This window comes from Amblyomma maculatum, chromosome 2, assembly GCF_055883805.1.
Source record: "Amblyomma maculatum isolate TAMU_Amacu chromosome 2, ASM5588380v1, whole genome shotgun sequence".
NCBI lineage: Eukaryota > Metazoa > Arthropoda > Arachnida > Ixodida > Ixodidae > Amblyomma > Amblyomma maculatum.
This window is the reverse complement of record NC_139345.1, coordinates 120,720,518-120,739,284: the sequence shown is the minus strand read 5'-3', so window position 1 is coordinate 120,739,284 and position 18,767 is coordinate 120,720,518. Positions and strand designations below refer to the sequence as shown.

Genomic DNA, 18,767 nt, shown 5'->3' with positions numbered 1-18,767 from the left:
ACATGGCTTGGTATTTTCTTGCTTGTGAGTGTGCTTCCCTTTTCGTTGGTCTTGCTGCAGATGCTTCCTTTCTGGCATTTCTCTCGTCAGCCATACCTCTCATTCAGTTGCTACAGCCCTACTTTACTGAGAGCAGCATTTAGAGCAACCAGTCCACAAACACACGCATGCGTCACAAACCTTATATGAGAGCAATGCACGCCGAGGCGAGAGATGCCACAGCGACCGCGACCTATGGCGATCGCACAGAAAGCAATTCGAAGCGCGAAGAGGCACGTATTGGTGTTCAAGGCACCAGTCACTGTCGTCGAAGGCTTCTGCAATGCAACACCTTATCGACACCCGCCGGGATAAAACAAGCTGCTCCGGTATGATGACGTTGTGACACGGTGGCGCCCTCAACGAGAGAGAGCGAACGTATTAAGTGAAGAAGTCGAGAGGTGGCAGCGGTGACAGAGAATTGTCCTTGCCTTTCATCATAAGGTGTTGCATACTGCCCATCTGATGTAGGTCGGCATCAAGAAGGCCGTTTGCGCCGACCATACCGCCACCCCCATTGCCTTGCTTCTTGTCGTTGTCGGGGCTGCCGGAGCAGCCGTACGACATGGGCGAACAGCCTCTCTGTTGGTGGGAGTCGGGAGATGGAGGGTCGCATGGTCGCTGCATTCCGACGCCCGATGCTGAGCTGCTGACAGGCGGGGCTAGGGGCGGCAGGAGCTGGTCTTGCGACGGGGGCAGCATAGTGCTGTAGAAGGAACTCGGGTTGGTAGCGGCCGTCGCCATGCCGCTCATACCACCATGCCCCGTCGGGGAGAAGCCCGAGCAGTAGCCGCCCGCCCCGGGTCCAGGTGATTGCTGCAGCGAGGACGTCTGGAATCCGAAGTCGTACGGATTTCCGGTGCCGAACGCCCAGGAGTCCATGGGAGGATTGAGCGAGGGCAATGTCGGGGACGCGGTAGGGTACGGGTGGCCGCCTTTCTGCATATTCTGGGCTGCCGCTGTTTTTGTTTTCGTGTTCATAGGAGGCGAGGGGTCATGGAAAAGATAATGCGAGAAGAGAAAGCAGAATTAGTCGTTTACTTACGGCATGCTGAGAAATTTCTAACGACGCCATATTTACTATAACTGCTTCACTCAGCAAAAATTATTTGGTGGTAGAAAATTACAGAAAGCTACCTAGCAGTGCGGATAGTTATACTCAAAGCCATACAACCATAAATAAGTTACAACCTTGGGTGAAGGAAAGAAAGGCAGGGTATAAGTTTGAAAATTAATGTATATAATTGTTGTCCATGTAATAGGAAACGAGCTTAACGATATACTTCGAAAATCAAAAGCACCGCATTATGCTTGAAAATCAAAATTACACGGCTAAGGTTGTTTGGTTATCTTTAGTTGTGCATGGTAGCAATACCGATTAAAAATAACTTAATGTGTGGAAGGCCGTACACCTTTACTGAATGTGCTAAGGTAAAATCAATACGCTTGCAATTAAAGCAAGACTAAAAATGAAGTTTGCCAAAGGCATCAGTCTTACCTGCTTGCAGAAAATTTGTCTTGCGTGGTGGTTCTCGTTTTCTCCACTTGGCACGCCGATTTTGAAACCAGACCTACAAGCAAAGAGTTTTGATAAAAATGATGGTACGCGGACGCAAAAAAAGAAAAGCTTCAAAAACAGCGAGTTTGAAAGTTCAGGGACACTTTACGGCTCTTCTCTTTCTGATATTGGCGATTATGATGTGATTTTAATGGAAAGAGAGAAGCTTGACCGGTCAGCGCCATGGCTAATAAGTTAGGCGTATTCTAGTTAAGGTCATGCACCTTTTCTCACGACTTTCAACACAAAGAACAAAAGCACAGGGCAATGAGAAACATTTACCAATAGTTGGAAAAAAACGTGGTTACTATAGTGGCGCTGGGAGAATCGTAGCCCGCTCCTTTTGAGCACAAGGCGAACGTGTCTGAACCGCCAATATATCCTTTATCTACTACTGTGGGCTATATACGTATATGCTGCAGCGATAGAGAAATTGGGCAGTTTATCAGCCTCCATCCTGTTTTACTCAGCAAAAAGAATCAATGACAGCTGTCAATCTTAAGGTTATCAAAGGTACAGCGTGTATACTGAATTGCAGATTCCTTCCGACATAGCAGGATATAAGTTATAAAACGATAGAGGTGTGTTTTTTGCTCTGAATGTGCTACTTACATATATATTATTACCCGTCCCGTTTCTCATGTTTTCGTGCACCCTGACATCTTTATTTGTATGTATTTTACTTCGTATTCGGCATCTAGCGATCAAGACGCTGCGTTTTTGACAGAGGTTTGCATGCGCCTGGCAGGCTTTTTCGAGTGCCGGTTTAAAGCATCGTGTTATAAAAGAGATTGTCCCCATTAGGATAATGTTGTCTCCAGCACATTATTCTTGCAGAAAGTGCAAAAGAAATAAGCGGTTTTCGCGAACTTTCTGTCTAGATTAATATAGAATCTGTCAAGTATCCTGAAATGTCAGCGCTAGAGGACAAAGCGGTAGAACTGAGCGCTGAAAACACTTCGTTCCCTAAACACGGTTAACTGTTAGTGTTAAGCAGGCCTAGTCGTATTCAGGCGCTTTATTTTTCAGGTGTGAAAAAATAGGCTTTCGCTTCCTCTCTAACAAAGTCAACGTAGTTTCTAGTTTTATTCAATGCACATACATACGCTACATCTGTTCGCTTATTCTACAAATAACGAAGGCGCTGCGATGCTCGAGCCGACGAACAGCGAAAATAACAAAGGGGGATAAAATTGTTAAATATTCGGCTTGTTAACTCTGACTCGGGTATCGGAGTATAGAGTATAGAGCTGGGTCTAAAGAGAAGCACCACTAATACATAGCGGTTTCTCGATATGAGCGAGGAGACGAGCGTTATTTATAGTAGGATTTCTTTCGAGAGCACTGCGTCCAGCAAGTGGTGGCATACCTGCACCCTGGACTCACTGAGGTTCAACCTGAGGGCGAGGTCTTCTCTCGCGAAGACATCCGGGTAGGGCGCGCGCTGGAAGGCCCGCTCCAGCTCGTCCAGTTGGAAGGCCGTAAACGTCGTCCTGCGAAAATCCACACACGACGTTATATCGAGGGCAAAGTTTGATGGTGCATGCACTAAGTATGACAGGTTCATAATCGGCATCGTATGGCACTATATGTCAGTAAATGTGTCATAGGGATCATGTGGTCGATGGGGTCATGGCCATAGGGAATGAGTTTGTAATAATTCACAACTAATGAGTCACATCAAAATCCCAATGAATCACGTGGGGTATGATGCGATTAGTCCGTGATCCATAGGTCACGTGATCGATGGCATCCGTCACACGACCGACGATGACGTTACTGGAGACGGTCACATTAACGTGCCGTCGAAACACCCACACACTTTTTGCAATTAAGGCCAGGAAGTTCTATGGGATATCAGGAGGTAACATACTGCTCGAAGCTACAGCTCCTGAACCCACCTGGGCAGCACTCCCATGGGACAGCAGTGAACAAGTAAATAGTTCGTCTAGACATATTGTGGTGCTAGCGCCCACGGTCCCACAGGAGACCTACCAATACAGCTACATCGCTGTAATATTGTCAGCTCCTGGAAGGCCGGTTCGCTAGAGCTGCTGATAACGTCCCTTGCACTAAAAACGTTGGGCCTCACGTACACGCTCCAAGCAGCGATTCGATTGCCTCTCCGGTTGAATGGAACGATGACCGGCGATCGAAGTGGCCCGCATTGCTCAAGGTTTTGACGGTTGGCCAACCGAACCTTAAAACCTTGCCTAACCAGGCGTACTGGTACAGTTTATTTCCTTCGTTCACTCTCTGCACGCCCTTATTCCGCACAAAGGAAGCCGTGCTGAGTGATTCTCGCGCTGCGCCGAGTTGCGCCAGCCGGTATCGGGAGAGGTGCGAGACCGCGCGCGCTCCTCATTTTTCTGAGCACCTCGATTTTGAAATTGCGGGAAAGATTGCGCCCGTTCCGCACGCCTCGACGGCATTTCTCACACCACGATGCTTGTATGGCGAACGCTTCAACAGTTTTCGCTGAGATTGGTTTTCCAAGAAGCGTTGCTCTTCACGCACTTCATACATTTTCTCCTACCCAATTCTCTGCCTCTTCCCTACATGGCATCCCTCTATTTGCGAGCTCTTTCTACAAATTTAATAAAAAGGCTTGCCACTCCCAAGATTTTGCGGAATTCTGCAAGGCAGTTTTCAATACTAACTCTTCGATTTGAAGTGGGAACCACTATAAAAAAAATATCTTCAACGATATATTGCTTGCGTGCAGAACAAATGCATGTACACGTGTGGCGTGTATACGTATGTACGTGTAAGGTTACGGCGATGTAGGCATCTAGAGGCACGTGTTATCATATATTCTGTATTTGAGAGGCGACATTATTTACACATGGATATCCCTTGGGCTTGACGCGTTCGTTGCCTGATGACTTCTGCATAATGCAATACGTCACTTCGGCAAACCGGCCCTATCCGCCCTATCACTCCATCTTCGTACCTTGTCTTTTTCTTTTTGACCGCTTTGTCTCCGTCTGAGGAAGAAGACTTGTCCGTTGATTTGCTCTTCTGGTTTTCTGCAATTGAAATGACAGCACAGAATTTAGACGGCATAGACGAAACATTTTCATTACTCTACTTTATATTAATTGAAAACGAAACAAGATCATATCTCCTCGTTTACTGAAAATGTTGCAAAAGAGCGTTTTCTTTTTTTCACCTCTATAACGCTACCGAATCGCAAATACTTAAGAATTCGAATCCAAGTACGACCGAATTACACGAACAAAACCTCCATCCCGGTTGACCCTTCAGCCTGGTCGAAACAAGCCCATTTCCTTGCAGATTAAATGAAATGAGAACGTTTTACCGGCTCGAGGCTTACGGTACCGGCTCATAGCATTATTGGTATGAGGCGTAAAATATACGGCCACATTATGAATTTGGATCACTCCGGCGGGCTCTATCATCATCAGCCGCGCTACATCAACTTCAAGGGCTAAGACCTCTCCCGAAATTCCTCCAAATAACCCAGTCGTGTGCTAGCTGCATCCACTTGACCTTTGCGAACTTCTTAACCTCATCCCCCCTCCTGACTTTCTGCCGCCCCCTTCTATGCTTTCCTTCCCTTGGAATCCAGTTTGTTACCCTAAGCGACCATCTGTTATCCTCTCTTCGAACTACATCTCCTGCCCATGCCCATTTCGTCTTCTTGATTTTGACTAGAATATCGGCAACTTGAGTTATTTCTCTTACCCGCTCTGCCCGCTTCCTGTCTCCTAAAGTTATACCTATCATTTTTTGTTCCATAGCCCTCTGCGCTGTCCTCAACTTAAGTAGAATCCTTTTCGTTGGCCTCCATGTTTCAGCCCCATAGGTGAGTACAAGTAAGATGCAACAGTTGTATACTTTCCTCTTGAGCGATACCGGTAAGCTGCTAGTCATAATCTGCGAGTGCTTGCAAAACGCGCTCCATCCCAATCTTATTCTTTTAGTTATTTTCCTTTCATGGTCCGGATCTGCGGCTACTACCTGCCTTGAATAAATATATTTGCCTACCACTCCCAGGTCTTCGCTAACTATTGTAAATTGCTGTTTCTTCTCGGGGCTGTTCAGCAATACATTTATCTTCTGCATACTGATTTTTAGGCCGACCTTTCTGCTTTGTCTGTCTGGGTCATCAATCATTTTCTTGTAGTTCACCCCTGAGTTACTTATCAAGGCAATGTCATCGGCGAATCGCAGATTACTGAAGTATTCTCCATCAGCCCTTGTCCCTAATTTCTCCCCTTCCAAGTAGCGGAATACTTCCTCTAACCAAGCTGCGAGGAGTACTGGGGAGATCGTGTCCCTTTGCCTAACACTTTTTCTTATGGGAATTTCAATGCTTCCTTTAGGCAGAACTATGGTTTCTGTGCTGCCGATATGGATATCTTCCAGTATTTTCACATACAATTCAGCTACACCATGATTTCACAACTGTATGCACAAAGGTTAAGCAAGACTGAAATGAAAGAGCTGCAAGAGTTCTCTCGTTTAGACCTAACTGCGTTTGAAGAATCATGCTCTTGTATATAGAACTGGCATTACTCCCACGCAGACCAAATACAAAAAGACATCATCCACATCTACTGCTCAGAAAGACAAAGTTTTCACCTTGAAGGTTAGGTATTTATTTAAATTAGTCATTTTATAATAATTTATTTGCTACTGTCGTGTACAAGGTCATTGCCCTCTGCAGGACAGCCTCATTAGGCATAAAATATTGTCAGGTTTTCTTGTTTTTTTACTGACAAGGGAAGACGAGAGCGTTCGCTTACACTTCGGAGCAAAAATATCGGCTTGGTGTAAAGGATGGATAATTACTTCAAATCATTTTCTTAGAGAGCAATACTGAATGCCCTAGTATGTGCCGAAAGTTTCACTGCAGTGTTTAATAAAAAAAAAAACGGTGAACGGAGGTAGGTACTTATGTCTATAATACGCTTAGAGCTGTTTATTTCCTCGAGTAATCAAAGTTTCCTACAAATTTCAGTCGTCATTTGCAGTCATTGTTTGCGGTCATTACCGAAGGATGGATTTGGATGGATTGTTTGATCTTAAGAGCCCCCTCTTTTTTTATATTTCGTTCCTTAATTTTCAACCTATCCTTCAAAAGTGAATATAAATTTACTCGTTGGTTAATTTCCCTTTTCTGTTTATGTCCAGACGTAATTCGGTCGAATGTCAGCTGACAGGAGTGGCGCGTATGCAATAGGCGCTCAGTCAACAGTAACGTTATCAGCTTTTTTTTTTTTTTTTCCTCAGTCGCAACAATGTTAATGTAGCGTTGAGGAGTTTCTCTGAATACTGGTGGGGGTATGACGGTCTGCCAACACGCGAGTTATACGTCAATCAGAGTGCTGGGTTTTCATACACGGAACCTACGCACTGTTTTTGAAATTGAAAATATTGATTGGTTTGGTTTCGTTTTGTTTGTTTTGGTTTGTGGGGTTTAACGTCCCAAAGCGACTTAGGCTATGAGAGACGCCGTAGTGGACGACTCCGAACATTTCGACCACCTGGGGTTCTTTAACGTGCACTGACATCGCAAAAAAACTCGGGATACAGCTTCAGACAATAATGTTACAAAGTTTACCTTTTAAACTTTTAAAATCGAGCTCACCTAACACTCTCAACTTCCTTGGACTATCAAGTGGGGTTCTTTTATCTGACCGAAAGGGGAAAAAAGTAAAAGCAAGCACCTTCTTTTCTGGGTGCTGCTGGGGGCATGCCATCAACACCACCTAGGCAGCCCATGGGCTGCGATGCGGCCATGCTTGGCAGCGGGACGGAGAGGTCCCGGGTACGCATGCTGACGCATGGCGCCATGGAGACCAAACCTGGCAGAAGGCTACTCATGCTGGTTGCCATGGGGTCCAGAGAGGAGACACTTGTGGCAGGCACGTAGTCGACCACACCCTGGTTGCACATCTAGACAAACACAGAGGAAGGCCAAGCGTTAGCCATAAACCAAAATGGGCGCTGTTGTAGATACGCGATTCGTCAACGATCCTGACTGCATTCGTCCCGTATTCGGAAACATTTCACGTTCACACTCGTTTCCTAGGTACTTATAAGATCGCAGGTATATATGAACCATAAATGGGCAAATAGTATCAAGCTCTCTTATGACAAGTGGGAAGGAAGAGGATCCGAATGTATGGCTTATTAGACAAGCTTTCGCCCTTGAACAAAAGAAAAGCTATATAGCGACGATAGTGACGTTATTGGCGGAAATATGGCAGCGGCACAGTTCGAGGGAGAAAGAGAGAGAGATGGAGAGTTGTTTAATGACAGAAAAAAGGTGGGGTGGCTGTTTAAAATGTAAGTGCGAATCGACTCAATAATCTGTAAACCAACGCTACAAGCATATTTTATTTTTCAGTTTGTTATGGCACACTTTCTCAAGTGCTTTTGGCAGATTTAATGAGATCACATCTATTTGCTTTGTTGAGTTAATGGCTACACAGAAGCCATATATGTACTCTTTCGAAACGCTGAGTGTCGACAAGCTACCTTGGAAACAATATTGTTTGTGATAAAAAAAAAGTATATTATATTCAAGAGACTGCGTTTAATACTTAGATATCATATATTCCAGAATTTATCGAGAAGTAGATGAAATATGCATGATCTGATAATTTCCCGTATTCATCTTATTACCAAATTTATTGACTGGTATAACCATGTGGAGCAGTCAGTCACTCGGAACAGAGCATTCAAGCAGAGATAAAGTAAAAATCTTCAGCAAAATGCTGAAAATAATTATAATATTACCTCATGAACTCATCTGATATCAATTCGGGATCTAGCGGCTTTTTTAGATATATTTTTTTATCAACAAAGATAGCTCTTCGTCTTCAGAGAAAATGCTTGGCCATTACTTCTGTCAAGGAGGCACTGTACTCTGCTACCGTTGTGCTACCATTAGAAGTTGGGCTAAAGAAATAAAAAGAACTGAAGGCGCTATTAAAGGTGCCGGTCGTTATACATGGAACACATCAAATTTTCTCATTCCCCTGAACACCATTCAGATTCATATTTAGAGCCGTATAAGCACCTTCAAAACATTTACAGTAGGTAGGCTTGTACTACTGTGGAAAAGCACAATATTCCAGCATTTTCCAACTCAGCTCGTGCCTGCTTACATGTACTAAGGGTAACCGTATAGTTAGGGTGTTCTTTTAATTTTTTTTTTCAGGCACACCGCAAATTTCTTAACGGAATTATATTACGTGTTATCCGCGAATCGGGCTAGTTTACAAGTCTGATCGTATTGAGGATAAGTAGGGCGTCCAGTCGTGAATGGCAGTTTGAAAATATATCCATAAAGTTACTATATCCATATATCCATACAGAAAATATATCCATACATTGTTACTGGTGGCGCTTTTGCAATGGCGAGCTGCAATTTGTCAAATATTAAGGTGTCGCCTGCCTGTTAAAAATTTACCCCTTTATTTTATTTTCTTATTCAGCCCAATATTCGCTACAAAATGTGAATTGACAAAACAAAAACTCGCATAATGCTACTTGCTACAGGAAATCGTGTAGTCAACCATCTGAAACTAGGGGCCGTTAGCTGCTCTGTTAAAAAAATTAGTTCTCTCGTGAGGCCACCGGCCTGTTCGTCCTATATAGCAATCTATATATCCGATCACCGTAGTGTGTGATCATCTAATTTAAGAAAGAAACGGTGCATTATCAGTTCCAATTATTTTTGGCCAATGACGCCTGATCGTATATGCTATAAATTTATTAATTTATTTTATTTACAAATAATGGAAGTCATTTAGGCCCAAGCAGAAGTGGAACACCATATAAACAGTCGCTGCCAGCTCGATACATGAGACGCTTTTCCCTAAACAAAACAAAATCACACAAAAACATACAGCACTCGAGAAAACCATTACGAATGACTCACAAACAGAATACAAACTGGAAAAAGTTACATGAGATAATCTTTGAGCTGATTTTCAAGATCATTCGATTCAGTTATTGTTACCAGAAAGGAGTTCCAGTCTACAATGGTGGCTCCCCGCCGGGGTGGTACAGTGGTAAGACGCCCGACTACTGTGCCGGAGTACCCGGGTTCGAACCCGACCACGGCGGCTGCGTTTCGATGGAGGCGAAACGAAGAGGCGTCCGTGTGCTGTGCGATGTCAGCGCACGTTAAAGATCCCCAGGTGGTCGAAATTACTCCGTAGCCCTCCACTACGGCTCCTCTTTCTCTCTTTCCACTTTCACTCCCACCTTCCTCCCTTCCCTTACGGCGCGGTTGAGGTGTCCACAGGAAACAAGTGAGACAGTTACCGCGCCTTTCCCTTCCCATAAATCAATCAGTTCAGTTGTTCACAGAACGTGTGACAGATACTGCACCTTTCCCTTCCCGTGAACAAATTATTATTATTATTACAATGGTTATTGGGGAAAAAGATGTGTTTGAATGCTTCCATGCGCACGATAATTGGGACTAAGGAGTTATTGTGGCTATGTCTGGTTATTCGCGCCGTATATTTCTTTGTGCAATAACGTGAATATGTAGTAAGCTTACCTATAAGAAATTTGTGCAAGAAAATTAACCTGCTAAGCTTTCTACGAGCCTCTGGAGGAGGGAGGAATACCTCGTTGCTTCATAAGAAATTAAGGAAAACTAAGGTCTTTGTATTTGCTGGATACAATGCGAATAGCTTTTGTCTGGGCCTGCTCCAATTGGTTTATGTCTTTTTCATTATGAGCGTTCCAAATTACCGCAGCATATTCGAGCTTTGACCTAATTAATGTGTTATACCCAAGCAACCTTGTTTCAGTCGGAGCCGTTTAATGTTTCTGTTTGATAAACTTTCTTAATGAATAAATGCAGATGCCTGATATGTAACTGGACCACGAAACAGTTTTGGTGAATTTAACGCCGATATACTTACAGCCCTCAACCTCCATAACTACATTATCCTGAAACCTATATGGAGAAACGTTCCGTGTGTCTGTTCTAGTAATCCGGTAAAGCACCGTATTCTCCGCATTAGGTTGCATGCCTCATATCTTGCACGAATTGTCAATCTCAAGAAGTGCAGAAGTGCAATGCACCTGCTCTTGTATCCCTTTTTTGATAATGTGCTTCTACATGACTCAGGAACACTCAAGTGATAAGAACAAATTACTAAAGGCGATTTTCTGAACAACTTCAAAAAGTTTCGGGTGAAATTGCGTGAACCTGAAACTTGAAAGAACAAACGATGTCCCATCAAATGGTTTCTTTTTTTTTTTTTTTTTTGGGGGGGGGGGGGGGGGTGCTGCTTGAGTGAAGCCGTAGTTTTCAGGAGCCTAGTATCAATGCGGAGTTCCACCTCTGCCATTTTGAAACGCCAGCTCTCTCCTATCAGTCGAAAGAAGCACGATTCACATATGCGCCAAGCATCGCTTATTCGAAAATTCTGCTACAATGAGAGGCACTAGATGCAGAGCATGTCGTTTTGGGACAACCGGTTGTGACCTCTAAGTGCATATTTTGGTACATTTTGAAGCGCGTACAAGATGGGCGGAGCGCCGGACGTTATTCCTGCAACTCACTCAATATATATCGTCAAAGTGGGGACAATGTGACCACGATACACGAATGTTTTTCTTCTCAATGAATTCCGGAGCTCTGCCATTATTAGTTTCCTCTCTGTAAATTGTTTTTTGTTGTTTTTTTTTTTTTGTTGACAACACGAAAAAAAAAAAAGCATTTCTTTCCCCATCATTTCTTTGGAAGATATGTTTACGCACCTCCGCCAACTTACAGCTTTTGTCGATATGCCGCTGTTTGTGCTAACGACGACTGACACTACTAAAATGGTTTGTTTGTTTGTTTGTTTGTTTGTTTGTTTGTTTGTTTGTTTGTTTGTTTGTTTGTTTGTTTGTTTGTTTGTTTGTTTGTTTGTTTGTTTGTTTGTTTGTTTGTTTGTTTGTCTATTCATAATCCACCAAATCGACAAAGACGGGGGCAATTATCGCAGCAGGCACTCGCTGGTCTCGCTATAGCGTCCATCTGAACAGACTCTGCCGAAAGTATTATTCTTTCCTGTTATTTAAATTAAATGTGTTATCTACACCCATTCACCACATCAAAACAGAACAAACACAGATGGCATGAAGGAGTACTCAGTAGCCTCAGTTACCGTTCATCGGCCAGTGTTATGGGGACGCCAACGCTGTATCGAGAATTCTTTCCGCCGTTTGCCGCAGCCTAAGGATATATATAGCTAGCCAAGGTCCATGAGGGAACTTTTTCGGATATAACTAAATTCGTATTTAGTGCGACACATCTGTCACATCCTCCGGCTATTAGTTTTACTTGTGCTTGGCAGTGAATGTGGAAAAGTAGATAAATATGCATTTGTTTCTTCTCACTGCCTCTATTTCTTATTACGGTACGCTAGTAGCTGTAATTGCACAATGACCTAAGGCCCACTCAAAAATCAGCATTATTGCTCGTCAGTGGTAGGCTAGTTTACGCGCATTCCGGAGTATTCAGGGCAAAGAATGGCCTCTTCCAAAGCGCAGAAATGTTGCTCCATAAGCGGATATGCAGTCCGTGCACACCTTAGTCAATGCGCCGGAGTTTAAACAAGTGTGAGTAAACAAAGAATGGGATAAAACAATTAGGTCTACCTTCACATCAGCAACACAACGGTGCGTTCAATGCCAGTTGTGTTTACTTCCTTGCTTAAAGTCTGACTGACTCTGGATGTTCCCCTGAGTGCGTCTACAGCGGTCGAGCAGATCTCTCTTGCCCCGCCCTCTGTGAGCCAACCGCATTAGCTCAGTTGGTACAGCGGTAACCCCAAGTCAAAATTAACCGATTATTCAACATTACAGAAGCCGCAGCTAGCTACGCGGAGTTTCGCGTGACTAGGCTGTGGAGTGAGTGTCAACTGTGATGAAATACACAATCCCTTCAAGGATGCTCCTAGACACACTACACTCCCTTGCGAGGGTGAGATCGGTTGACTAAACCCTGCATCAGAACTGCAGAAGCGAAGCAGCGGTTCACAAGCAACTGTACCACGGGCTATACGGTACCTGGTGCTGTTGTTGATGGTGGGGCGGCGGCGGTGAGGAGCCGGTGTGCTGCTGGTGCAGGCCGAGCATCACCTGGATGCTGTGGAAGTGTCCGCGCGAGTCCTCCTCGACCTGCGGGTCTTCCTCACCACCAGGTGACTGCAACGCCGACTCGTCCTGAAGCATGGGAGGACCACCCTTGGCACCGCTGCTTAGATGCATGGCCCCGGGGTGGCGGCTCTGCTGCTTCACGCCTCTCCGACTCACACACACGTGGCTGCGAATACGACCGTTCAGTTGACGCCTTATATTCTGTATCTGCATTTGAGGCTTTCAACAGTTCGCTCGGTTCGTCCACTGCCCCGACGCCCACTGTCTCTGTGAAGTAATTATTATTCAAGCGTCCATACAAATGCTTTCGTATTCCTGTAAGACAGTGACAGTACTATGAATTGTTGCAGCGTATATGGAAGCCAGTGATGAAAACAAAAACGTCCCGTTGGAGCCGTCCTAAAGAACAGCAGTCAAGAGGCGCTAACCTGGTCAGAGAAGAAAGGGCGTTGAGATAAAGCCGAAATAAGGGCGCAGCACATGCACCTATAGCACCACTACCAACTTGCCCGTCATTCTGGTCTTCATCCTTTCACTGGTCCGAACTTTTTGTTTACTCTCAATTTTCAAAAATATGATAAGTATACAGAATAAGTTAGAACTAGGCTGATCAAAATAAAGTGTTACCATTCGCATTATTGGCACCCTGATGCATTGTCATGTCTTCTTCTTCTTCTTCTCCCCTTTCTCTTTATCTTTGCGGTACTGCAGGAGAGCCAATGCACACGTCAGGCCGAATACTTGACATCTGGATCGCCTCATAGAGTCTCTTTTCCTTTAATTTTTATTTCCTTAAAGTCCCCTTTCGGGCGGGGGGAGGGGGCATTACATAAAGAGTGGTATCTGTTTTTCTTTGTTTTAACAATGAGCATACACAATGTGTTCCAACTGTGCAGTGTATACTGCTGAAGTGATTAAGAAGCAGATTAGAAGTTACCCAAGTTAGGTAGGCCATGTTTCTTGTGTGTATGGTTAACCTTCCTGTCGTCAGCCAGCTTAACGCAAGCCTTGCATAATTGCGCTTCCAGAGAACTGTCTGTCTGCACATGGTCTCCTAGAGTTGCGCACTATATTTAAACATTCAAGCCAAGACCTCTAATGTTTACCTCCAAGGAACCTATCAACAGTTTAAATGTGCAATACTTGTGCTTGTTAAAAAAAACACTATATCTGATGCGTTATTTCAGAGAGGGTGGCCATAAACATCCTGTAGGAACTCTACTTTATGCCTTCTTGCCATTCCCTTTAAGCAAGAAATGAACTCGACGACATTTTATGTCGGCTAACATTTGTGCAAGAATAAGCCAACCTAGCACGGAAGCTGAAAAGACATGTTTCACAGAAATCTCGGATTCCCTTGAAACCATGAGAAGAACGTTCGCCACGTCATACAGCCTATAAAAGACCCATATTTTAGCTTCGTGGCTTTCTGACTACCACTGAGAATTGTCTTTTACCTTTATGTTCAGTGGCCATACCTTCACGTGGGGTTCTGCCACACGTTTAACTGCGGCAACTTAAGGTTTCAATGCCATCGTTTTCCAATGCCACTTCTCTCATAACCCCTGCCGTGGCCACTCCCGGATTTTAAGATGCGGTAACCAAATAGCACTGCCTACCCTGACCTTTCTTATGAACGCCCCGTGACATCTAGCCTAACGAAAGAAAAGCAAAATGTATTAAGTATATCCAATGATCTCGAGTTCCGTTGTACAGACACACCACATCACCGACAAGATCGAGTTGCAATAACTGGAGACACTTACCTGACATCGACATTAGAATGGGGCAGCGCCAGCATTCTCTGTTACGTCGTTTCTTTCATCTGACAGCCCTGTCACCCAAAATGATTTCCAAGTGCGAACAAAAAGTATCCACGCACTGAACACCAAAGGCTGCGAACCACACCACACACACTAGAACACTGTAGCACCAGACTTGTCCCGCCATTGATATCCCTGGTGCCAGGTACTGAAAACGCACTTCTACGTGAACTGTGTCTTTTGCGGAGTAATAATCGAAATCCAGCTGGTTCCGGCAGAAAATGACTGAACGGCAATGGGACGAAAATTCTCCTGCACCGAAATCGCAGATGCGTATGGAAGCGCGGGTACGGCGTACGGTCCAGGCGTCGGAGCAGCGCGACTGAGTGTGGGCTGGACCGCCTTGGCTCAGCGCGCGACGCAGAGTCCAAATCAGGACACGGCCCTCCAAAAGGAACGAGAAGAAATTGCCATCATTGACGGTGAATCGCCGGCAACGATGCCTGATTGCGTCTAACTTCTCTAGATGAGCTCCGCCGGTCGGACTCATTGGAACCAATTAGCAATCATCAGCGATATTAGGGAAACCCGGAAGATGACATTACAATGTGCGCGCCAATTGAGACCTCCCACGCGCCAACTCCCTTTCACGCCGCCTTAAGCCGGGAAGGCGGCCAACGAGGAATAAGTTCTCGAAAAGGAAGATTGGGAAGGGAAAAAAAACTGCCGATAACGGCTTTTTTCGCCGGTCTCACCTGAACGTCGCACCTTGGTCTTGGAGTGACGTCTGGTCGTGTCTAGCGGGCCTGGCGTCGACAAACTGGCTCGGTCCTTTTAGGCTGTGCAGCAGCGCTCCCTAGCGGCCTCAGTCGAGCCGACTCGGACTTCCCCCTCCGCCGTTTCCTCTCGCTAGGCGCCTTCAATTGGAGGTGAAGGCCTTTCGCCCATATTTGGACGTCTGGCTTGGGCAACGAGCGTGTCGGCGATAGTTTAACGAGCCAAGCTCCGCCCACTCTGACCCGGCGCTGTAGCTACGCGTCGAAAACGCATCCCTAGCCAATGAGAAAGGCGCCGGCTTGTCGCGTGCCCAGCCATTCCCCGCAACCTCCGTGGGTCGCGGTTTTTTGCCTTTTGGGCTTCTGCTTACCGCACGTGAGGTTCTGGGCTGGCGAGAGGAGGGTCCCGTCGACGGGGTTGGGACCCCTGCATGGGAGAGAGTGATGGCGCGTCCCCTGGTATAGGCAAGGCAGGGAAGAAGCTGATGTTCCAGCTACGGGACCGTCCCGTTTAGAGCTGCCTCCGATAGTGGCTGTCCGTAGAGTCGAGTCTGCGAGACCGAGTCACGGTAGCTTTGTTCCGTTCTTTTCGAAACAAATAAACTCTACCTGAACTCTAGGTGGGTATAGTAATAAAGAAGCATAATTTTGAGCTTTGCGTTAACATGTGCTACTAGAACGATGACCGTCAGGCGAACCCATTTTATTTAGCGGCGTGGCTCAAAATGCCGCAATTTTTTTAACGGCTCGTGTTACCCTTATTTCCACGGCTACACTCGTATTGCACTGTGTATGGCGCACAACATAACTTGTTCAATTTTGCTTTGAGACGTCGGCCTGACAGACTGATGCGCATGATACTGCGGATGATTTGGTGACCCGTCTATCAGTCTTTTACGAAGTCTCAAAGCAGTGGCCACAAAAACAGTAGATGCAGAATTATATGCGAAATAAGCGATAAAAATTGTGAAATAAAACTAAAATAATAAGTAATGCCCGCACAATAAAATTCGCTATTATCCAAGCAGACACGTAAAACTGCAACATTTTCTATATCGGGCATTATGGCTTCTGCTGATCAGATACCGTGAATGTTGCCTGACTTTTTGATCATGCATTTTATAGAACGGTATATGCTATCGTTGTACGTTTCCCTCTGCGGTGTTTCTCGTCTTCAAATACTCTTACTGTAAGTTGGGAAAAATTCTTAAATAGGTTGAAGCTGGTAATAGTGCTGTTCAGTTCAGTTCAGTTCAGTTTATTACCTTAAGGACCCCCGTGGGGGTATTACATAAGGGGTGGATTATACAAAAAAAAATAAGCACAATGGTTGCCATGTGGGTTCAACATACAATATGATCTGTTAGTGCTTTGGAAAAGTTGGATGGGCAGGTGATAGCGGCGATGCTGTGGGAAAGGCCGTTCCAATCTAATGCTGCTCGGGGGAAGAAGGAGGCAGCGAACGTGGTCGTATGGGTCCGAGGCCGAGCAACTTGAAGAATGTGACCAGTGCGATGCGATATGCAAGCTGGTGATGTGATATAGCCTGCGTAACCGTGGGTGCTGTAAAAGAACTTATGAAACAGGTTTAGGCTGGCAATGCGGCGACGAATAACAAGGGTTGATAAGGCGGATTCTGCTTTTAAAGACGACACGCTGGCTTGGTATGAATAGGTATTGTGGATGAATCTAGTGGCACGGTTCTGGACGGATTCGAGGGCATTTATGAGGTATATTTGATGTGGATTCCATATGGGGGATGCATATTCTAGTTTCGGTCTGATTAGCGATTGGTAAGCCAGGAGTTTAACTTGTTGGGGAGCGTGACGTAAGTGGCGTTTCAAAAAGCCTAGTGTTTTATTCGCGGATGATATTACATTAGAAATATGTGTGCGCCAAGATAAATCATGAGATAGCGTGACTCCTAAGTACTTAAATGACTTAACTGCTTCTATTGGGATTTGAGCTATATTGTAAGAAAAAATAAATGGTTTAGTGCGACGGGTGAAGGATACAATCTTGCATTTCTGAGGGTTAAGTGTCATCATCCACAGGTCGCTCCATTTCTGAACGTTAGTTAGGTCAGTCTGGAGGGCTTCTTGGTGGGAAGAGTTATTAATAGTACGATAAATGACGCAATCATCTGCGAACATACGAATGTGACATGATACGTGAAGGGGCAAGTCATTAATGTATATTAAGAATAATAACGGTCCGAGCACTGATCCTTGGGGGACGCCTGAGGTTACTGGAATGTAATCAGAAAATTCGTTATTAACTATGACTAATTGGGTTCGATTTGTTAAAAATTCCTTAATCCAGTTTAGAATGCTAGGGTGAATATTTAGGTAAGAGAGCTTAAGTAGTAATCTCTGGTGTGGTACTTTGTCAAAGGCTTTTGCGTAATCTAAAAAAATAGCATCAGTCTGTTGGTTGCAGTCAAGGTTGGCATGTAAGTCTTGAACAAATGTAGCCAGTTGTGTCTCACAGGAAAGGTTTTTACGGAAGCCATGTTGTGATGAATGAAAGAAATTGTTGGAATCGAGAAAGTTCATGACTTGAGAATAAATTACATGCTCCATGATTTTACAAGGAATGCTTGTTAGGGAAATGGGTCGATAATTTAAGGGCGAGTTTTTATTACCGGACTTGAAGATTGGGACGACCTTTCCCACTTTCCAGTCATGCGGTATGTTACCTGAAGAGAGAGACTGAGAGTACAATAGTGACAAGTAGGCCGCGGAAATGTGCTTAGTATTTTTCAGAAATTTCGAGTTAATTTCATCGATCCCGGCTGATGACGTTAGCTTGATGTTTTCGATACGAGATGATATACCATCTGAGAAGAAAGAAACTGGATCCATGGTTGACGCTGTGAAGGAACTTATGAAGGCGTTAGCAGGTAAATCACACTCTTTCGCAAAAACAGTTGAAAAGGCTCTATTGAAAATGTCAGCACATTCACAATCGCTGATGGTTTGACCCATATCGTTAGTAAGAACAATTGTACGTGTATCCTTCGGGTTTACTACGTGCCAGAATTTTTTAGGGTTGTTTATTAGCATTTTTGGCAAGTCAGAGTGGAAAAAGGTGTGTTTTGCGTTGCGGATAGCAGCAAGGTAATCAGCTTCGGCAGTGTAGTACTTTTCCCATGATGCTTGGCTTGGGTTCCGCTTTGCTGCCCGATAGTGACGCTTTTTCTTGTTTTCCAGGCGTTTCAGGGCCGTAGTAAACCACGGTTTTTGCTGGTTAGCACGGAAACTAGCTACCGGAATGTACTTGTTTGTTAGTTCGTGAACTTTGTCCCTGAAAATCGTCCAATTTTCGTTAAGAGACTTTGTGTGGAAATCGGTTTCATAAGTTGTAAAAAAAGCAGTTAGTTCTCCATTTATTGCTTGAAAATCACCTCTTTCATAAAGACGAATTGTTTTCCTGGAAACTTGACGAAGCATGGGTGTAAAACTGAAGGTAGCATGAATGACT

General features: G+C 44.7%; 1 protein-coding gene across 1 annotated transcript; it reads right to left on the bottom strand.

Moving 5' to 3' along the window:
- Positions 1-278: 278 nt before the first annotated feature.
- LOC146199727 (uncharacterized) lies at positions 279-12,891 on the bottom strand. The gene is made up of 6 exons (XM_084592804.1): positions 12,656-12,891; positions 7,294-7,522; positions 4,551-4,626; positions 2,967-3,090; positions 1,538-1,610; positions 279-998 (listed from the first exon to the last, which is right to left on the bottom strand). The coding sequence occupies exons 1-6, from the start codon at positions 12,854-12,856 to the stop codon at positions 421-423; spliced, it is 1,281 nt and encodes a 426-aa protein (XP_084448930.1). The 5' UTR covers positions 12,857-12,891; the 3' UTR covers positions 279-420.
- Positions 12,892-18,767: the final 5,876 nt, after the last annotated feature.